This window comes from Hemiscyllium ocellatum, chromosome 1, assembly GCF_020745735.1.
Source record: "Hemiscyllium ocellatum isolate sHemOce1 chromosome 1, sHemOce1.pat.X.cur, whole genome shotgun sequence".
Taxonomy (NCBI): Eukaryota; Metazoa; Chordata; class Chondrichthyes; order Orectolobiformes; family Hemiscylliidae; genus Hemiscyllium; species Hemiscyllium ocellatum.
This window is the reverse complement of record NC_083401.1, coordinates 91,381,863-91,405,418: the sequence shown is the minus strand read 5'-3', so window position 1 is coordinate 91,405,418 and position 23,556 is coordinate 91,381,863. Positions and strand designations below refer to the sequence as shown.

The 23,556-nt window shown below is 42.2% G+C and overlaps 1 protein-coding gene across 1 annotated transcript in view; it reads right to left on the bottom strand.

The window, feature by feature from the left end:
* The window catches only part of LOC132815088 (zeta-sarcoglycan), a 461,412-nt gene that overhangs the window by 28,536 nt on the left and 409,320 nt on the right, over positions 1–23,556 (bottom strand). The window contains exon 6 of the mRNA XM_060823874.1: positions 23,439–23,511. Coding sequence (XP_060679857.1) covers positions 23,439–23,511 — 73 coding nt within the window. The remainder of the gene's footprint in view (positions 1–23,438; positions 23,512–23,556) is intronic.

Sequence of the window (23,556 nt, the reverse complement as noted above, 5' to 3'; positions counted from 1 at the left end):
GCCCAACAAGTCCACACCAACCCGCCGAAGCGCAACCCACCCATACCCTTACCTAACACTACGGGCAATTTAGCATGGCCAATTCAACTGACCCGCACATCTTTGGACTGTGGGAGGAAACCGGAGCACCCGGAGGAAACCCACGCAGACACGGGGAGAATGTGCAAACTCCACACAGACACTTGCCTGAGGCGGGAATTGAACCCGGGTCTCAGGTGCTGTGAGACAGCAGTGCTAACCACTGTGCCACCATGCCGCCCCAATGTGAAGCTTATTCAAGGCACAGCTACTGCGTCTGCTTGTTAACTATGTACCGGTCAGACAGGGAAGAGGTAGTCAAGTGAGGGTACTGTAGTTTACTAGAAAAGTTGAATCTAGTGTCAAGAGGAAGAAGGCCACTATGTAAGAATGAGATGTGAAGGCTCAGTTAGGGCACTTGAGAGTTAAAAGTTAGCCAGGAAGGACCTAAAGAGAGAGCTAACAGCCAGGAGGGGACATGAGAAGTCACCAGTGGATAGGATCAAGGAAAACCCTAAAGATTTTTACAAGTATATCAGGAATAAAAGAATGACTTAAGATAGATTCGGGCCAAGCAAAAAACAAAGACACAGTCGTGGGGAATTGTGTGTGGAGTCTGAGGAGGTAGAAGCAGTGCTAAATGAATGTATTTCTTCAGTATTCACACTGGAAAAGGATACAGGCTGCTGGACCAGACAGGATTGAGATTCACAAGGAGGTGTTAGCAATTATGGAAAGTATGAAAACAGATAAGTACCTTGGGCCAGATGGGATTGATCCCAGGATTCTCTGGGCCACCAGGGAGGAGTTTGCACAGCCTTTGGCTTTGATCTTTATGTTGTCATTGTCTTTAAGAATAGTGCCAGATGACAAGAGGTTAGCAAATGTTGTCCCCCTGTTTCAGTGGAGTAGAGACAACCCTAGTAATTATAGACCAGTGAGCCTTACTTTGGTTGTGGGTAAAGTGTTGGAAATAGGTTAAGAGAATTTATAATCATCCAGAGAGGAATAAGTTGATTAGGGATATTCAACACAGTTTTGTGAAGGGTAGGTCATGCCTCACAAACTTGATTGAGTCCTTTGAGATATGTGACAAAACTGGTGGGTGAGGGTAAAGCAGTTGATGCAGTGTATATGGATTTCAGTAAGGCATTTGATAAAGGTTCCTCATGGTAAGCTAGTATACAAAATACAGAGACATGGGATTGAGGGTGATTTAGCAGTTTGGATCAGAAATTGGCTAGCTGAAAATAGACAGAGGGTGGTGGTTGATGGGAAATGTTCATCCTGGAGTTCAGTTACCAACAGTGTACCACAAGGATCTGTTTTGGGGCCACTGCTGTTTGTCATTTTTATAAACTACCTAGATGTGGGCGTAGAAGAGAAGAATGGGTTAGTAAACTTGCTGATGACGCTAAGTTTAGTGGAGTTGTGGATAGTGCTGAAGGATGTTACAGTTTATAGAGGGTCATAGATAAGCTGCAGAATGGGCGGAAATGTGGCAAATGGAGTTTAATGTGGAAAAGTTTAAGGTGATTCACTTCGGAAGGAGCAACAGGAATAAAAAAAAATGAGTACTGGGCTAACAATATGATTCTTTGTAGTGTAGATGACTAGAGAGATCTCAGTGTCCATGTACATAGATCCCTGAAAGTTGCCACCCAGGTTAATAGGGTTGTTAAGGCAGCATGCGCTGTGTTAACTTTTCTTTGTAGCAGGACTGAGTTTCGGAGCCATGAGGTAATGTTGCAGCTGTATAAAACTGTGGTGCAGCTGCACTTGGAGTATTGTGTACAGTTCTGGTCACTGCATTATAGAAAGAACGTGGAAACTATGGAAAGGGTTCAGAGGAGATTTACTAGGATGTTGCCTGGTATGGAGGGAAGGTGTTATGAGGGAAGGCTGAGGGACTTGAGGCTGTTTTCATTAAAGAAAAGAAGACTGAGAGGTGACTGAATTGAGACATAAGATAATCAGAGGGTTAGAAAGGGTGAAGTGTGAGAGCCTTTTTCCTTGGATAGTGATGGCTAGAATGAGGAGACAAAGTTATAAATTGAGGGATGATAGATATAGACAGATGTCAGAAGTAGTTTCTCAGTAGTAGGGGTGGGGGTGGAATGACCTGCCGACAACATTAGTGAACTCACTTAGATGGGCTTCAGATTGATTTCAGAGGTCAGCACAACGTCAAGGCTCAAAGAGCCTGTACTGTCTTGCAATGTTCTATGTTCAGGGTATTTTGTATATAGCTCTCTCTAAATGCAGTCTCTTAATGTCCACTGGTTTGATACACACTTGTTAGAATGGCAGGTTCTGGACAATGTGAAATAGGTTGTCATATGGTTTCATCCCTTTAGAATCCTATAAACATCCACCAGATTATCTCTTCACTCCCCCCCCCCCCACCAAAATCAGTGAGATTGCACCCACATTAAGTAACCATTCTATCCGCTTTCGTGTTCTGGGAGCTATCTTGTCCTTATAATAACAATATCCTCTGATTACTGTGGTAACTAGAATTATATACATTATTTCAAGGATGGTTGCATGAATCATTTATGAAATGGCAGGATTAGCTCACTATTTTGGCTCAGTATTGATCTTTGGATATATTCCAAAGTCTGATTTACCTCACTCAATGGTGCTGAACGTTGTTGCAATAACTTCAGTTTAATGTCCTTCAGGAGGACTAAATTTCTTTTATTTTCCAGGTGCCTTGGCCTGTATTTTCAGTTGGACAGTTAGTTCTTTTTCCAACATAGAGAGGAGCAGTGCATCAAGACCCTGCTGTGTCCCCATTGTAGCAAACTCCGAAGAAATTGCCTGGGAAGATACTGCATATCAATTCCCCTAAACCCAGAAACATCCAAAAATATTTATTTAAAAGTCAGAGAAATTATTTTAGTTCAGGAGAGGCAAAGGAGGAGTGATATCATCTTTCCACAGAGGACAACTATACTTCATATTATCCCCTGGGGATACAATGGCCTACTGGTATTATCACTAAACTTTTAATCCAGCAACTTAGATAATGACCTGTGGACTTGGAAGATGGTGGAATTTAGATTCAATTTAAACCCTAGTATTAGAAGCCTGATGAAGGGCTTATGCCCGAAACGTCGAATTTCCTATTCCTTGGATGCTGCCTGACCTGCTGTGCTTTAACCAGCAACACATTTTCAACTATTAGAAGCCTAATGATGACCATGAAATGTATGGTTGATTGTCAGGAAAAAAGCCCCATCTGGTTCACTAATGTCTTTTAGGGAAGGAAACTCTTAGCTTTGCCTTGTCTGGCCTACTTGTGACTCCAGATCCTCAGAAGTGTAGTTGGCCTAGAAAGCAATGCCTGCATCCAGTAAACAAATTTTTAAGAAGTCTAGCTTCTAATACATTATTTCAAGGATGGTTGCATGAATCATTTATGAAATGGCAGGATTAGCTCACTATTTTGGCTCAGTATTGATCTTTGGATATATTCCAAAGTCCGATTGACCTCACTCAATGGTGCTGAACGTTGTTGCAATAACTTCAATTTAATGTCCTTCAGGAGGACTAGATTTCTTTTATTTTCCAGGTGCCTTGGCCTGGATTTTCGGTTGGACAGGTAGTTCTTTTTCCAACATAGATAGGACCAGTGCTGGGACAGTTAAGTAAATAATTATTCTGGAAATATTAAACTATTAATTAGTCCATTTCCTGTGCAATTCCTCCTGTCCATAACAAGAGGAATTGAATATAGAAGCAAAGAGGTGCTTCTGCAGCTGTACAGGTCCCTGGTGAGACCACACCTGGAGTACCGTGTGCAGTTCTGGTCTCCAAATTTGAGGAAAGACATTCTGGCTATTGAGGGAGTGCAGCATAGGTTCACGAGGTCAATTCCTGGAATGGCGGGATTACCTTACACTGAAAGACTGAAGCGACTGGGCTTGTATACCCTTGAGTTTAGAAGACTGAGAGGGGATCTGGTTGCGACATATAAGATTATGAAAGGACTGGACACTCAAGAGGCAGGATACATGTTTCCGCTGATGGGTGAGTGCCAAACCAGAGGACACAACTTAAAAATACGGGGTAGACCATTTAGGACACAGATGAGGAGAAACTTCTTCACCCAGAGAGTGGTGGCTGTGTGGAATGCCCTGCCCCAGAGGGCAGTGGAGGGCCAGTCTCTGGATTCATTTAAGAAAGAGTTGGATAGAGCTCTCAAAGATAGTGGAATCAAGGGTTATGGAGATAAGGCAGGAAGAGAATACTAATTAGGAATGATCAGCCATGATCACATTGAATGGCGGTGCAGGCTCGAAGGGATGAATAGTCTACTCCTGCACCTATTGTCTATGGTCTATTGCCAATTAGTAACCTAACCCAACATCCACATCCCCCAGGACCTGACACCATCCCCTCCCCTGCAATTGGAGCCAATACCCCACCTGTACCTGGGAGAGGAGAGTCTCCTTTCCCCACCACTAGACCAAATCTATCTGGTGTAGATTTTTTCCTCCATCTACCACCCTCCCAAAATCAACAGACCCAATCCCCAACTCTGAACCCATTACCTGTTCCTGCTATGGACTTGCTCCTCTCCTTACTGTATCATTGGACACAACTCTGGAGCTAAAAGCCCTGCCTAGCCATCAGAACTGACCATCTCCCATGCTTCTGCCCTGGCAACAGAGGCCCTGTCCCTTTCCTTGCTCCTGACTCAATCTCCCCCTTCCCCAGTATCTGATCTAAACCCCTCTCCTCTTGTATCCAAACCTAACCCCTTCTGGTGTAGGTCCAACACCCATGCTCCACCACTTGCACTAACTATCTCCGCACCCCCATAATATGCCTGATACCAGCCCCTGCCCCATTGCCATGCAGTGAAGAAACCTCACATATAGATACTGACTGTTAAGAATGAATGTTTTATCTGTTGCATGGTAGGTCACTTGCAGGAAATCGTCAAAGTTTCAGAAAAGTGAGAAATCAAATTAGTTACACAAAAGGGGGGTGGGGGGGAGGGTTAATGAGGCTGAACAGTCGACTACAAAAGAAAAACTTAATTTGTTTTTCAAGAAAGAATCAACCTAAACCTTACATTTTGGCAAACTGGCATTTATGTCAATTGCCTTCTCACAAACTTTAAGTTCGACACCTGTAAGTATGTTATGAAACAATGAGTTATGGCAGAGAAAGTACCATCTACACCCACATTAGTGCAACTACATGGTCCAGGAGACAGTGTTTAGAATTGTGATACAAGATAAGATTAATTAATGATCTCAGTTAAGGATCCTGCAGGGAAGAGTGATCATGCTAGAATTTCAAATTTGGTTTGAGGATGAAAAATCTGACTCTGAAATAGAGTTCTGGTGTTCTACACAGGCATGAGGACAGATTTGACCCTAATGGATTGGGCAGGAAGACTAAAAAGTAGGGTAATTGTTGGACAGATGTTTGGCATAATAGAGTATATTCTATTACACCAAACTAAAACATATGCAGAGGAAGGGAGCTGTCAGGAGGGAGAAAGCATCTGTAGTTCAGGAAGGAAACTTAAGCTAACATTCAAGCAAAAACTGAGGTATATCCATTAGTTGTGATTGCTGCATGGGAAATCATGTCTCTTGATTGAGTTTTTTCAGAAGTAACAAAGAGGATTGATGAGGGCAGAGTGGTTGACGTGATCTATATGGACTTCAGTAAGGCGTTCAACAAGGTTTCCCAGGGGAGACTGATTAGCAAGTTTAGATCTCATGGAATACAGGGAGAAATAGCCATTTGGTTTAGGAGTGGCTCAAAGGTAGAAGACAGAGGGCGGTGGTGGAGGGTTGTTTTTCAGTCTGGAGCCTGTGATTAGTGGAGTGCAACAATGATCAGTGTTGGGTCCTCTGCTTTTTGTCATTTATATAAATGATTTGGATGCGAACATAAGAGGTACAGTTGTAAGGTTGCAGACAACACCAAAATTGGAGGTGTCGTGGACAGCGAAGAGGGTTACCAAAGATTACAATAGGATCTTGACCAGATGGGCCAATGGGCTGAGAAGTGGCAGATGGAGTTTAACTCAGATAAATGAGAGGTGCTGCATTTTGGGAAAGCAAATCTTAGCATGACGTATGCACTTAATGGTAAGATTCTGGATCAGTGGTGCTGGAAGAGCACTTAATGGTAAGATTCTAGGGAGTGTTGCTGAACAATGAGACCTTGGAGTGCAAGTTCATAGCTCCTTGAAACTGGAGTCGCAGGTAGATAGGAGAGTGATGGCAGTGTTTGGCATGCTTTCCTGTATTGGTCAGAGTATTGAGTATAGGACTTGAGAGGTCATGTTGCGGCTGTACAGGTCATTGGTTAGGCCACTGTTGGAATATTGCATGCAATTCTGGTCTCCTTCCGATCAGAAAGATGTTGTGAAACTTGAAAGGGTTCAGAAAATATTTACAAGGACGTTGCCAGGGTTGGAGGATTTGAGCTACAGGGAGAGGTTGAACAGGCTGGGGCTGTTTTCAGTGGAGCGTCGGTGGCTGAGAAGTGACCTTATAGAAGAAGTTTACAAAATTATGAGGGGCATGATTAGGATAAATAGGCAAAGTCTTTTCCCTGGAGTCAGGGAGTCCAGAACTAGAGGACATAGGTTTAGGGTGGGAGGGGAAAGATATAAAAGAGACCTTAGGGACAACTTTTTCACACAGAGGGTGGTACATGTATGGAATGAGTTGCCAGAGGAAGTGGTGGAGGCTGGTACAATTGCAACATTTAAAAGGCATTGGATGGATATATGAATAGGAAGGGTTTGGAGAGATATGGGCCGGGTGCTGGCAGGTGGGACTAGATTGGGTTGGAATATCTGGTCAGCATGGATGGGTTGGAATGAATAGATGGGTCTGTTTCCATGCTGTACATCTCTGACTCTATAATATTTTGCCTCAGGTTTCATGGCAGAGAACAGTGAAACCGTCCCAGTAATAACAACAGGTAATGCAGATGTTGTAGAACAGGTGGAACTTAAAAACAGGTGTCATCACAATTGAAGAGTATGGAGCAAAGTATTAGAATTAAAGATAAACAAGTTCCAGGGTTGAATGGCCTAGATCCAATGATCTTAAAAGGAAGTGGCACCAGAGGTAATGGATTCATTGTTTGTTGTAATGACAAAGTAGACATACCACAGATGTTTCTCCTTTTAGCGCAATTGAGGTTATAGTTTCAGAGTAAAGTTTCGCAGACTTAAACAGAGGTGAGAAGGAATTACCTCCCTTAAAAGAGTCTGTGGAAATCTACAGAATTGTCTGTCCCACAGTGCAGTGGATGCTGAGACACTAAATAAGTTTGAGGAAATAGGCAGATTTTGAATTAACAATAGTTTCAAGTGTTATGGAAATTGGAATCAAAGGGAGGTTGAGGTAGAGATGAGATTAAGCACGATTGTATTAAATGGTGGACTAGCTTCATGGGGCTGAATTGTCTATGCCTGCTCCTAGTTGTTATGTGCTAATGTGTAGCATTTCAGGTTAAGGATACTCTGCAAGCAAGACTAATATTGGGGAAGCCACAAGAGTAGAAAATCTATATGTACTTCACAAATCAATAAAACTCACTCTTGAGTCGGGAGACATGTCTTGACCTCAGTCTGATTCAAAGGGTGAAAGACATTAAAATAGCAGAAGTTGAAGAGCTCCTTTGAAAAAGAATTCTGAGTTCTGGGGAAGGAGAACACTGAATATGGGATTTGACTGAAGAAAGACGTGAGACCCACATGTCCCAACGTACCCTGGAAATTTCCACAAGCCTTAATGAAGCAATTTGAGAGCAAGTTGCAGCAATAATAACAAGAGTCATTCCCAAATCAAGGAACAAACTGCTGGGCATGGTTACTGCATTCAAACTAAAAAGATATTGTTCAAATTTATGGTGACCACATCTCAACAAGGCAGTGGATTTCACTCTCCAATCCACATTTATAGATGATGAGAGTTTAGCTACATTAACCAGAAGTCAAGCTTTCCTGAAACTTATTGCAAATCATAGGTTCAAGCAGGATTATTAGATAATCAAGGTTGCTTTTTACATGGTTAACTTTGAGATTTTGTTTCAACAAATGTCTGGTTGGGATTGTTTCAGCCCTAGAGACTTTTTGATGCATATATCGAGTATTTTACAAGGTCTTCATGGAGTCATATCCATATAGATGAGGTATTGATACATGGGACAAGTTGAAGGATATGAATGGAGATGCATAAGGCCTTAAGTTGCTCATAAGCAAAATAGCTCAACCTTAATGACAAGGATACATTTTCAAAAAATATATATATTCAGTCATTGGGACAAATTGTCAACAGTAATAGTATAATAGTAAATCTCCAGAAGACTTCAGTCATTAGGGCTCCCATCAGAGTTTGGTTAAGAAAAAGGAGGAAGCAAATGTCGGGTATAGACAGGTGAGATCTTGTGAATCCTTAGAAGAGTATAAAGGCAGTAGGAGTATACTGAAGAGGGAAATCAGGAGAGCAAAAAAAAAGGAACATGAGATAGCTTTGACAAATAGGATCAAGAAGAATCCAAAAGGATTTTACAAATGCATTAAGGACAAAAGGGTAACTAGGGAGAGAATAGGGCCCCTCAAAGATCAGCAAAGCAGCCTTTATGTGGAGCCACAGGTGATAGGAGACATACTAAATGAGTATTTTGTATCAGTGTTTACTGTGGAGAAGGACATGGAAGATATAGAATGTGGAGAAATAGATGGTGACATCTTGAAAATGTCCATATTACAAAGAAGGAAGTGCTGGGTGTCTTGAAATGGGTAAAGGCGGATAAATCCCACGACCTGATCAGGTCATAGAGTCAGAGATATACGGCATGGAAACAGACCCTTTGGTATAACTCGTCCATGCCGACCAGATATCCAAACTCAATTTAGTCCTACCTACCAGCATCTGGCCTGTACCCCTCCAAACCCCTTCCACTCATATACCCATCCAGATGCCCCTTAAATGTTGCAATTGTACCAGCCTCCACCACTTCCTCTGCAGCTCATTCCATACATGTACCACCCTCTGTGTGAAAAAGTTGCCCCTCAGGTCTCTTATATCTTTCCGCTCTCACACGAAACCTATGCCCTCTAGTTCTGGACTCCCTGACCCCAGGGAAAAGAATTTGTCTATTTACCTTATCCATGGCCCTCAATTTTGTATACCTCTATAAAAGGTCACCCCTCAGCTCAGACGCTCCAGGGAAAACAGCCCCAGCCTATTCAACCTCTCCCTATAGCTCAAATCCTCCAACCCTGGCAACGTCCTTGTAAATCTTTTCCGAACCCTTTCAAGTTTCACAACATCTTTCTGGTAGGAAGGAGACCAGAATTGCGAGCAATATTCCAACAGTGGCCTAACCAATATCCTGTACAGCTGCAACATTTTCTCCCAACTCTTGTACTCAATACTCTGACCAATAAAGGAAAGCATACCAAATGCCTTCTTCACTATCCTGTCTGCCCGTGACCCAAAAACTACCTGTATACCCAAGAACTCTGTGGGAAGCGAAGGAAGTGATAGCTGGGCCCCTTGTTGAGGTATTTGTATCATCAGTAGTCACAGGTAAGGTATCAGAAGACTGGAGGTTGGCTAACATGGTACCATTATTCAAAAAAAGGTGGTAATGACAAGCCAGGGAACTATAGACTGGTGAGCCTAACGGTGGTGGGCAAGTTGTTGGAGGGAATCCGGAGGGGCAAGATTTACAGATACTTGGAAAGACAAGGACTGATTAGGGATAGTCAACATGGCTTGGTCTGTGGGAAAGGAGAAAGTGAGGACTGCAGATGCTGGAGATCAGAGCTGAAAACGTGTTGCTGGAAAAGTGCAGCAGGTCAGGCAGCATCCAAGGAGCAGGAGAATCAATGTTTCGGGCATGAGCCCTTCTTCAGGAAGGTCTGTGGGAAATCCTGTCTCACGAACGTGATTGAGGTTTTTGAAAAAGTAACAAAGAGGATTGATGAGGGCAGAATAGTGGATGAGATCTATATGGAATTCAATAAGGCATTTGACAAGATGCCCCATGAGAAACTGGTTAGCAAGGTCAGATCTCATGGAGTACAGGGAGAACTAACCATTTGGATACAGAACTGGCTCAAAACAGAGAAGACAGAGGATGGTGATGAAGGGTTGTTTTTCAGACTGGAGGCCTGTGACCAATGGTGTGCCACAAGGATCGGTGCTGGGTCTACTTTGTCACTTATATAAATGATTGGATGTGAGCATAAGAGGTATAGTTAATAGGTTTGCAGATAACACCAAAATTGGAGGTGTAATAGACAGTGAAGAAAATGACCTCGGATTATAATGGAATCTTGATTAGATGGGCAAATAGGCTGAGGAGTGGCAGATGCAGTTTAATTTAGATAAATGTCAGGTGCTGCATTTTGGGAAAGCAAATTTTAGCAGGACTTATACACGTAATGGCAAGATCCTAGGAACTTTGCCGAACAAAGAGACCTTGGAATGCAGGTTCATAGCTCCTTGAAAGTGGAGTCGCAGATAGAGAAAATTGTGAAGGCAGTGTATGGTACGCTTTCCTTTATTGGTCAGAGTATCGAGTACAGGAGTTGGGAGGTCATGTTGCGGCTGTACAGGACATTGGTTAGGCCACTGTTGGAATATTGCATGCAATTCTGGTCTCTTTCCTATCGGAAAGATGTTGTGAAACTTGAAAGGGTTCAGAAAACATTTACAAGGATGTTGCCAGGGTTGGAGGATTTGAGCTATTGGGAGAGGCTGAATAGGCAAGGGCTCTTTTCCTGGAGCTTTGGAGACTGAGGGGTGACCTTATAGAGGTATCTAAAATTCTCAGGGGTATGGATAGGATAAATATTTAAAGTCTTTTCCCTTGGGGTGGGGGAGTCCTGAATTGGAGGACATAGATTTTGGGTGAGAGGGGAAAGATATAAGAGGGAACCAAAGGGTAACGTTTTCCAAGAGGACATATATGGAATGAGCTGCCAGAGGAAGTGGTGGAGGCTGGTACAATTGCAACTTTTAAGACATTTTGATGGGTATATGAACAGGGAAGGTTGAGGGATATGGGCTGGGTGCTGGCAAATGGGACTAGATTAGGTTGGGATATCTGGTTGGCCTGGACTCGTTGGACCGAAGAGTCTGTTTCCATGCTGTACATCTCTATGACTCTAAATCTTTGGAAGTGGAAGCACCTGGCAAAAAGTTTTGACTTGCTTGGCAATTACAACAAAATTCTTGAGACAGCTAGCAAGTAAAACAAAGGCTGGTGTTAGAATCACATCAAAAGGAATGCTTTTCCAAGGATCAAGGGTGTGTTGACATTCAGAGATGTCCTTTCACACTTATCTGTCTTTTTCAACCATCATAGCAGTTGATGTTTCAGCTATAGGTTTAAGGAGAAACCTTCTTTCAGGAGCAACCAAATGGGAGTCTCAACTGGTCTGTTATGCAGTATTATCAGACACAGAAACATGATCTGCTGCAATTGACAAGGAGGCTCTCTGTTACGTAGGGTCAAAGGATCAAATGATCTATTGATGTTTCTATTTTCTATGTTTCTATGTGTCAAAATATTTACAGAAATAGACAGTTTAGATGCACGTTTCCCCTGGTTGGAGAGACTCGATCCAGGAGACAATTTATGAAGAAATGGATTGTAATTTAGGCCAGAGATTAAGTGAATTTTATTTCTACAGTGGCTTGTGAACTCTTGAAATTTTCTATTACAGAGAGCTATGGAAGCACAGTCTTCCAACGTATTTAAAGGTCGAGATTGATGGGTCTCTGATTACAGATGGTGTCCATGGTTACCAGGATGGTGTGAGTAACAGCATTGAAGTGTGTGATCAGCCATATGATCATACTGATGGTACAGCAGATTCGATGGGATTCCAAAACAGGCAAGGACCTCAAAAGTAAAATTTAACCAATGCTATAAAGTTTTCCAAAAATATTGGCAGCAGAAAGAGAGCCAATTTTTTTTTTAAAACTAGATTTTCCTGTGGACTTTGAGAAGCTGAGTGATATGCTCCTAGAGCTCTCCAAACAAATCTGATATCTTCACTCCAAAGAGAGGGATTTTTTTTAATACTGTGGACAATCCCAATTCTTCCAGGATGTCCGACCTGGGCACCAGTACCCTGGCAATGGTTTTTCATCTGCTTAATTCCTGTTGGTTTCTCCAAACAATTACCACCCCTACAGACAGAAGTTGATGTTCCAAAAGTTAAACGGAGGCCTTGAGTTAAAAGGCTAATCCTGATGCAATCAATGCTCACTATATCACTACTCACCATAGCCTTACCTTCAATCAAAATCAGTCGTGAGGGTTACATCTCACCACATCTACTAAAGGTTCTAATGTACTACGTGAAATCTTTCATTAAAATTGGCTGGTTCTGATGTATTTGACAGAGAAAGCGATCATGGGGGTGGGGGGGGAGGTGGGGTGGAGATGAGAAAAACCATGTAGTCAATCTTCACTCATTCAAATACATTACTTTAGCTATCGTGGCCTATCATGGCATACCATTATTTTTCACATTGATCTACACAGAACAAATATTTGAAATGCATTTTTATTTTATGGACAATACATTGTTTGCATCAGAATTCCCTGTGTATAGCTTCATTCAACAAGAGGGCAAGTTATACAATGAGCCGTGCAGGACAGTTGAGTCAAAAAACAGCTCTCCCTGTTTTCAGTTTCAAAAGTTGAGAGGGACACTAATTGGGCACTTTTCTCTGCATCCAAATTCCTAATGACAGCTCCTGTTGGGTGAAGCTGTTGCTGGGGAGGACAAATGTGCTATGATTTATACAGTACATATAAATTGGTATGCTTCTTTAAACAACGAAACATGCTTTAATTAAGGCAGATTTTGTTTTATTCACTGGTGGATGTGCGTATTGCTGGCAAAGCCAAAATTTATTTCCTGACCCTAATTGTCCTTGATAAGGTGATGGTAACTTTTCTTGATGTACTTCAGTTGCGCTCAATTTGTTCGATGGAAATATTTCCCTGGTCAACAATTTTATATAAAAATGGATTTTATTTTCACTCTTAATACCTCATATGCTATGTCTGTCTAAGTATTTCTCTGCAGGAATAACATTTGCTACACATCAGGTACACCACTTCCATATCTGTACATTTTTCCTAAACTATGATAGGTAATACTAGTGTCTTATCTTTGTGCTTTAATTCTGTGCTTTTTGACACCTTGTATCAAGTCTACACTGATAAATATGCTAATTCATGACAAGAGGCTGGATTTACATCTTCAAGGCAGATAGTGGAAGTTGGAGAAATTCCAGGCTTTGCATTCCTGTAAAACATACAAGCATTGTAATATGGGAATACTGTCTCTCGAGGTGTAATCTTCATTGCTGGAGTAACTGGTTTTGGTTAAAGTCTGGCCAACCAAACTGCAAGAGGTTCGGGCTCAGCCACAAGATTGGCTGCTGTAGAGATGGGCTATTTAAAATGGCCATCTTGGTTACTTGGTTGAGCTCCCACAGCAAGAATGCAGACAACAGTTAGATTGTTTGTAACAGTTATGCCCCAGCTTTTGAGTGACAGCTCCAGCCAGCTGGTTTATATCAGCATCATAATAAGACAATCCTGACAGTATGAAAACAGGCCATTTTGGCCCAACAAGTCCACATCAACCCTCCGAAGAGACATCCAGCCAGACCCATTCCCCTACCCAGTTACTCTACTTTTACCCCTGACTAATGCACCTAACCTACATATCCCTGAACACAATGGACAATTTAGCATAGCCAATTCACCTAATCTGCACACCTTTGTATTGTGGGAGGAAACCTGCACAGATACAGGGTGAATGTTCAAACTCCACACAGTCACTTGAATTGAACCCAGGTCCCTGGCACTGTGAGCCACCTGGTCACTCCACGCAATGTTCATTTACTGAAGAGTAAAGGGTTTTTTTAGTGCCGTGTAGTTTCATGGCTTAGAACTTTAAAAGTATCAATCATCCAAACTTAATTATTCTAAGGTAGAAAGGTGTTTTTCTTAACATGGTGAAAAGTTACAAATGAATAGTGTTTCTTACATTTACAACTGCCACTATATGGAGTTCATGGCAGTTCTAAGTGTACAGTAGGAGAATGGGCATGGAGATACTATACTTTGGCAAGCGGTCATGAGAGGTCAAGGGGGTATGAAGAGGGGTATAAATTGGCATGAGCACAAAGGACCTGTGTGTGTACGTAAATCATATCCTGGCACGATCACTTAGAGGAAATGAAGAGGACTTACCTTTCAAAAAATGTTCCCTCTTACAGATATTGTTTCATGAAACCTATGGGGTGAACCAGAACCCTTTAAAGATTACAACTCTGAAATTTGCAGAATAATGGGTCATGTCTTTTTCTGCAATAGACCCAGCCAAGTTGGAAGCTCGGAGCCCAGGGTCATGACCCAAGCCAGCCTGCCACCTTAAAAGTACTGTGATGAACATCAGGAATAGAATCATGAATCCTGGATTCAGGATTCATAAAACTTTTAATGGGTCCCTGAATCAATGTGACAAAGATTTGGATTATATTACAATGCTTGTACTTTTTACAATTTGTTGCGAGTCCATGCTTCCAGCAGTGGCTTAATGATAGCGAGGCAGGGAAAGTACTCTGAATTGCACAAACTTTATACACTTCATGGATACTTCATAATTTGCACTGATTAAACAGCTTGTTAGATGCTTGGAGTATTCAGGGATCATTATGATAGTTTATTGTTATAGCCCATTTACAAAGCACATCTTCATGCTAATTTTTCCTCATTGGTCATGAGGAGTTATAGCACATTATTTAACAGAGGGAAAAATATACTCAATGCTCTCCTTGAAAATCTTAATGTACATTATCACATAACTGATCACATATTTAATTGCTTATCTTAGAATGATGTTGTGCAGAAGTTGTCTGTTTTGTTGGACTGCAATAGTAACCACACTTCAAAAGTATATCTTGACTCAGAAACACTTTGGGATATTGTGAAAGACACATTAATTATAGTTCTTCCCTTCATTTGTACTCCAAAAATGTTGACTTTGAACAGCTTGGTCTCAATTTCCTTTTTGCAGAAGGTGTCGAAGACCCATCATAACTGACTGCTGGGGACTGTCCCCCAGATTTCTTAGCCATGGTTTCCTGGTGCTGCAAGACATTCCTACCCAAGAGCCAGGCAATCTGTCGTCTGTCTTGCTGTAAGGTGGGAGACCGCCCAAGCTTATTTAATTGAGCCTGGCAGTTAAAATCACCCAGGCTGTACTTCCCACAGGAGCCTGTGCCCCACAACCTGAGCCGCCTCCGGAATTTTAATTTTGTTCCTTTCAAGAACGTGAAAAGGCAGACCCTGTATCGACTGCAGCTGCACACCGTCCACCTCTTCTCCCTCATCCACCGTCCGGACACGCCTTGGCGTGCCCATTTGCCACCGGGCGGTGGGGATCCCCAGTGCAGGGCTTGCTATGCAGGAGTCCTCCCCCTTTCTCTCGGGTATCTGGGGTGGAGGGTGCTGCATGCAGCAGTCCCCTGCAACTGCAGATTGCGGTGGTTCACGGACTCCCAGCCCAACTGCTTGTTCTGAGGCGCTTTGGAGTCTGTGGACCATGTGTATATTGGGTGTGGGCGTTTGCACTCCCTCTTTGATTTTCTGAGAAACCTTCTCCTTTGCTTTTGGTTGCACTTCAGTCCCACGCTCCCGATCTTCGGGCACCCGGTACGGAGGAGGGAGGGCAGGTCTGAAGACCTCCTCGTGGGTCTGCTCCTGGGCCTGGCCAAACTGGCCATAAACAGGTCCAGGCAGCGGGCCGTGGAGGGGGTCGTGAGGGCCGACTGCCTGCCCCTCTTCCGCGGTTACGTTAGGGCCCGGGTGTCCTTGGAGAGGGAGCACGCAGTGTCCACCAACACCCTGGAGTTGTTCAGGGAGAGGTGGGTGCCACAGGGAGTGGAGTGCATCATTTCCCCCTCCAACTCTATTTTGATTTAGTCCCTGCCCTCCCCTTCACTGTTTGATCACACAGCATTGCCCCTTAATGTGAAGGGCATTGCTTGTCACTGGCCACCCGGGTGATTTCCTATCTTCCTGGTGGTGGAAATTAAATAAAGATTTGTGCACTTTGTGCCTCTCACTATGTCTCACACCTGCACACACACACCATGGGTGCTGGGGGAAAAAAAAAGAAACAGGAAATTAAATAAAGATTTGTGCAAAAAGAAATCATCCAGGCTCCCACTACTCAATCTTGCTGGGCTTTTCAGATGCTAACAGGCTGCCCAGACCCTCCTGGTGTCTCTATATAAATCATTTTCATTCTGGCCTCTCACTTGTACTTTCTGTTCACTTACTGGATTTACCTTCATCCTCAGCAGGCTAATGAATTTAAAACCATTTCATGCATTTTCTGTACCTGCTTTGGCATCATCAGGTTGTGTGTTGATATTCTTGATTAATAGCCTGGGGTGCTGGCTCAGCTTTGACCACTTTGGCAGTTGTAACCATTTATTGGATAGGTATATGAATTGGAAGGGTTTGGAGGGATATGGGCCGGGTGCTGGCAGGTGGGACTACATTGGGTTGGGATATCTGGTCGGCATGGACGGGTTGGACCGAAGGGTCTGTTTCCATGCTGTACATCTCTATGACTGAGTAGCTCATTGCACATAGGGAGTGAAATGTGCACAGTGTAGATGTTGAATTATAATATAATTTATACAGGATCCAAAAGAGTTTGTAAAAATGGTAGACCATTGAAATTCATGAATGAAGAAAACGTCAATTAGAATGAGTTTTCAATCAAATCAGGAGAATGCAGAAATAGATTGGATTCAGAGACACATACAAAACAAGGGAAAATTTAAAAAAAGTAACATTTTACATTTTTCATGATTTAAATTCCAACAATTAAAACTTGAACTGAGTTCATATTTATATCTTTCAGTATGAAAGAAATTCACTGGCAGTAATTCACACTTATTATGCTAAACAAACGATTCAGCATAAAATGACAACACTTGTAGTGGGTTTAGTTCAAATCTACTTTGCAAATATAGTAATTCCATTCTATTCAATGGATTTCATTGGTGAGCTAGACAGCGAGATGTCTTCATGAGCTAATATGTGCGACAAAAGGGACAGCAATTTCTGGGCTTCTACACTATGCCTGATACTGCTGTACAATTTGTACATAAATAAGGCTGAACACCATTAGCCTCACCATTATTTTGACAGCAAATTCTGGCCCATGAAACTAACCTTGAAAGAAACAGACTTCTTGGTAATGATGTCAACCAATCATTTCTAAATGTGTTGCTGACATTTACATATTTTGTAATTAGCTTGCACTCTGGTGTACTGACAAAATTTGTCATGGTATTAAATAATACTTTATACTTACTATGGTACAGATATAATCAACCATAGTACTGTTATCAGCAGGAAGTCTAAATTCCAGAGATATATTTTAAATGTTTTTAAAAGTGTAAATACACAAACAACATCAATGTATCTTTTCAGATGTCAGTTAACATAATTCATTAAATACCTCTTGTGACAGTAAAAACAGAAATTTTAAAGGCCAAAATATAATTGAAGGAGGAGCAGGAGATAACATTTCATTGCTATTTTTAATGATACGAGCCAAAATTCTCCTGAGAGTGCTGAAGAAGAAAAAAAAGAGTACCCAAGGCTGACTGCGATTTAATCTGCCCATTTACCATTTTACAGTGGAACCTTTGCACCTTCCAGAGCCAGCTCTACTGGGATACTGGGACGAACAGAGTCAGACAGTCAAGTATTCTTGGCATAACTACACTCTTTCCTCATCATGAACTAGAGACTTAAAGTCCATAATCAGTTTGTTAGCCCACATTGTTTTAAATAGTTATTAATCCTGAAGTACTTTGGGCATATTTTTTACTTGTAAATTGCAAAATATACTTTTAAAATAAAAAAGAAAATGGACTTGTACAGCCATAAATGCCTGCAGATGTAAACTAAGTGGCTAGCTTGAGAAAGAAAGACCACAATTTCAAACTTACGGATGGTCATAACAAACTGAAGCCATCCGTCTCTAAAACGGTACAGCCTCAATCCAATAACAATGCAAACTCCCCCTTATTCACCTGACAATGCACAAGCCACGCCCTCAGCCCACAATTGTTTGCCGTACCACCCTCACCACCACTGACAGTACTCATTCTCTTGAAGTTGCACAGGACTAATTAACAGCAACAGGCTTTATTGAACATTACTAAATATAAAGAGTGGAAAGAGACAGCTTGGAACCTTACACACTCAGGCTCCAGTTTCATGAGGACTAATGTCACTCCTTCAAAGCTCCCTGAGTACATGTTCAATAACTATACCCAGAGTAATGGTACAATTCTTATACTCTACATAATCCAAAAAAAAACTCGACTCGCACCCTCTCCCCGATAGCACCCTACACTTTCTGAAAATACAGACACTTTTGATATCAGCCAGGCAGCAAGGAGCCAGGGATTCTGGAAAGTGGTTAGCAAACACAGTAACAGTTCAGGAACAACAGTGGGCAGTACTATTGCTATTATTCAATAAACTATGTTGTTTTCTTTATGACATGTGTCTCTTCCAATTAAGGACTCAAATGTGGTTTATCCTTTACTACTGCTAATCAGATAGGCCCTTAAGCTCAGCAAAGAAAAGGGGATTGCCTGTGGAGACTGGTAGGCACTGTCAGGGCTAGCGTGCATCTTTGACCCAGACAAGAATATTTTAAATTTGAATTTGATCACTTTCAGTTTTCTTTTTATAAATTTCTGCCAATTAGATTATATTTGGATTGTTACAATGCCCCTTAGGGACTGTCTACTTTCATAGTGTAGAATTATTTTAATATTTAATTGAGTAGGAAGACGGATTTGTGGAAAGGACCAGGCCAACGTGAAGACCTCCTTATGGATCTGCTCCTGGGCCTGGCCAAGGTAACCATGAACTGGTCCCAGCAGTAGACTATGGAGCTATTTGTTACCCACGCCTGCCTGCGTCTTTTCTGCGATTTTGTCTGTACCCTGGTGTTCTTGGAGAGGGAGCATTAACATCCGCCAGTAAATCTCAGGCCCTCCATGTGTGAAGGTTCCACTACGGCTAGGTTACATCATCACCCTTTCAAAATGACATTTTAATGTGTCTCTTAGCTTCTTTGATGGTTTGGACATCTGTTAGTGTCTTTTAGCAACTCAGATATTCATTGTTTAATTCAAATATATTGTTTATATATTGTAGAAAAGAAGATTGATGTCAACCACTCTACCCCAACTACAAGCTGCTTGTGGTTGGTATTGCAGCTGTATTCCTGATGAAGGGCTTTTGACCGAAACATCAATTTTACTGTTTCTCTGATGCTGCCTGAACTGCTGTGCTTTTCCAGCACCACTCGAATCTAGAATCTGGTTTCCAGCATCTGCAATCATTGGGTAAAAACAATGAATGAAAATGAACATTGCTGGGAGGGGTGGGGAGGCGGGGTGGTGGTGAATGGACTGAGAGTTTTGTGATTCTTCTTGTGCTTTGATACTTCAACTAAATTACTTTGAGTTACACTGCACAGCGAACTTTCGATCCTGCTATGAAAAAACTCTTTGTAAACCCCTGGGAAAAAGAAATCCACAGCTTGATGATTCTGGCCATCTAAGCTGACTGCCATTGAAATCATGGAGCAATCTGACTGGGTTAAACAGGCAATCAGAAATTTAAACTTCCTGTGTGAGTACCACATATGGCTGCATGGTGTGCCTTTCTCAGGGTCTTGAAACACTGAGGGTGGGCATAGTGGTTAGCACTGCTACCTCACAGTGCCAGGGACAGGGTTCAATTCCAGCCTCGGGCAACTATCTCTGTGGAGTTTGCACGTTCTCCCAGTGTCTGCATGGGTTTCCTCTGGGTGCTCAGTTATCCTCCCACAGTACAAAGATGTGCAAGTTAGATGGATTAGCCATGCTAAATTGTCCATAGTGTTCAGGGATGTGTAACTTAAATGCATTAGTCAGGGATATGTAAAGTAATAGGGTTGGGGAATGGGTCTGGGTGGGTTATTGTTCAGAGGGTCAGTGTGAACTTATTGGGCTAAAATGGCATGTTTCCACACTGTAGGGATTCTATGCTTCTTTGATTATTTAAGTTGAAATAGAGGCACCTTGCCACATTGGAAGATTTAGGCCATTATATCTTTTTTTCTCTGGAAGCCAGTAAGTCTAATGGTTTAGAACAGCACCAAATACATGGGCTCCCCCTCCTGCTCTGGCTGAGGTAGTATGGACACTTCACACCTTGCCCTACCCCTGAGAGTGGAAGGCAATAGCAAACTAACTAACCATTAACAAAAACTGCCATGTGAAGAGCTCAGGAAAAAAAAACACCAGTAGACAGTGAGTAAAGGCCTTGTCTCTGGCTGAGTACTCATGACATGACATTGTCCATGTGGTGAATGAGGAATAGACAAGTGTTTCACCAGTAACATATTTTTCCTTTGCCAGCTATAAAGCTTAATGTGTTTTCAGAAATTAATTTTAATCAAGCTGTAGAATGCATCATTCACATTATCACATGCTATTTGGATGAATCTCAGTCAGTAGGGTAAAAATAAATGTCTGAAAGTGATCTATTTTGTGACAATGTGGAAAGAGTTTTTCCCTCCGGTGCACTACTTGTGGGTCCCAAGTTCATTTTGGGCAGGGAGACAGTGACTCTTTGGTCTTGTTACGAGGGCAGCTTTCTTAATAGGCAGGGAGATAGGTTCCCAGTCCAATTACAGGTGGCTGGCAGACTCAAAGCTGAAATGCCAGTCTGACGCCTCAGGAGGGCACTTTTATTCATTTATTCTTGGAATATGATTCGATTTATCATTTTTATCTACAAAACAGTGAAAAGTTTTGTGCAGTGTCACCACCCTCTGGTGCCATCTTAAAACACAAAAGTAAATCAAGACAGGACATATAAAGAGGCAGAAAAACAAAAGAAATTTTTTAGAAATGTTCAATTTTATAGTCCTTGTTCAGTGCTCGTCCATGGACATTGATGGCTAGGTCAGCATTAATTGCCCATCGCTATATGTGCAAAGAGGGCAATTCAGAGTCAACCACATTGCTATAGGTCAAGAGTCACACGTGGGAATTTCCATCCTGAAGGACATTAATGAACCAGATGGAGTTTTACAACAATTGTTCATGATCACCATTAGTCTAGCTTTTCTCATTCTGCACTTTAAAATTGGATTCAAGTTTCATCATTTGCCATGTTGGGATTGAAACTGATGTCCCAAGAATATTAAAATGGGTTTATAGGTTGTTAGTGCAGTGACATTGTCACCTGAACCCTGACCACCACCACCTGTAAAAGGTAAGTAATGGAAAGGGTAAGGTAGCTCGGCCATCCACAGAAGTAGCCAGCACTGTGAAAAGGGTAGGGACATCCACACACTAGTTGGCAACAGCATATTCACAGCTTATTCCCTTCCTTGGTGGGGACCAATATTCAGTTCCATAGGTTATCAAAGCAAACTAGTGTTAATTTTAATTGTTAATGCTGTCCTTAGAACAATACGAGAAAAAGAGGAACCAAAGGCATAATCTATGTCCTCTGCGTTGCCCAAGATGATCTTCCTCTTAGGTTTTAGAATATGTTAACTTAATGCTTTTGACTTGCATTATTCATTAGATTACTTACAGTGTGGAAACAGGCCCTTCGGCCCAACAAGTCCACACCGACCAGCCGAAGCGCATACCCCTACATTTACCCCTTACCTAACACTACGGTCAATTTAGCATGGCCAATTCACCTGACCTGCACATCTTTGGACTGTGGGAGGAAACCGGAGCACCCGGAGGAAACCCACGCAGACACGGGGAGAACGTGCAAACTCCACACAGTCAGTCGCCTGAGGCGGGAATTGAACTCAGGTCCCTGGCGCTGTGAGGCAGCAGTGCTAACCACTGTGCCACCGTGCGGCCCTTTTGTATCATATTCTGATACAAAATAGTCACAATCTTCAATGTGTGCTGTTTTTGTTGGTTTCTATTTCGTTTGGTTGTCAAGTAGGGGCCGGTAAAGTCAATCTATGTTGCCCATCCTCAATTGCATGTAAGGACGTGGTGGTGAGCTGCCACCTTTAACCACCACAGTCCATTTGATGCAAGCACATGCACATTGCTCGTAGTTAGAATGGGATCTTCAGGATTTTGACCCAATGACAGCAATGAAAGGGTAATATAGTTTCAAATCAGGATAGTGAGTGTGTCTTGGAGATAAAATTTCAAGTGTCAGTGTTCCCATTTATTTGCTGTGGCACGGTGGCTCAGTGGTTAGCACTGCTGCCTCACAGCACCAGGGTCCCAGATTCGATTCTAGACTTGGGCAACTGTCTATGTGGAGTTTGCACATTTTCCCAATGTCTGTGTGGGTTTCCTCCCACTGTCCAAAGATGTACAGGTCAGGTGAATTGGCCATGCTAAATTGCACGTAGTGTTAGGTGCATTAGTCAGAGAGAAATGGGTCTGAGTGGGTTACTCTTCGGAGGGTCGGTGTGTGGACTGGTTGAGCCGAAGGGCTGTTTCCACACTGTAGGAAATCTAATCTAATCTTCCGGATTTTGACCCAATGACAGCAATGAAAGGGTAATATAGTTTCAAGTCAGGATTGGGAGTGTTCTTGGAGAGAAAATTTCAAGTGTCAGTGCTCCCATTTATTTGCTGTCCTTTTTGTTCTAGGCAAGAAGGTCACATTCCTAATGAAGGGCTTATGCCCGAAACGTCGAATTTCCTGTTCCTTGGATGCTGCCTGACCTGCTGCGCTTTTCCAGCACCACATTTTCAGCTCTGATCTCCAGCATCTGCAGACCTCACTTTCTCCAAGAAGGTCACAACCTCAACCCTACTGTGGGTGTACCTACATCAAATCTGTTTAAAGAGGCAGAACGCAACCATCTTGTCAAGGATAATTAAGTATTGACAGTATATATGCAGAGTCACTGACATCCCTGGAATGAATAAAATACATTTTTGCATACTTAGCAGGGATTTTATGAGGTGGCAAATGTGGCACATTTCTGTACAAGATTCTGCTAAATTTACAATCACTGGTTTTGAAGTTTCTGGATTTGAATACTATTCACCCAAGCCACGGCAAGAGAGGGTAATCATTATTGTGGTAACTGAGTCCCTGCAAGGGTACTTTGCAATCTTTCTATTCAGACAGTTTCAAAACTCAAATCTTATCATTTTAAAACTGCAAATGCAAAAGGCTACTCTGATGTTCACCATGTTTGCATACAGTTGGTTCACAGAGCAAAGATTTAAACATGTAGTAGTGTGTCAAATCCGAGATTGCAAAACATATCCAAATCATTTACTTACTTGAGTTCTTGTGAGGATTCGGCTCTGATGTGAGGTGTTTCCACTGATTGTTCAAACACTGCACCTTCTGGACCTGTGATAAAAACATTGAGGAATTCATCACTAACAACCAGAAATC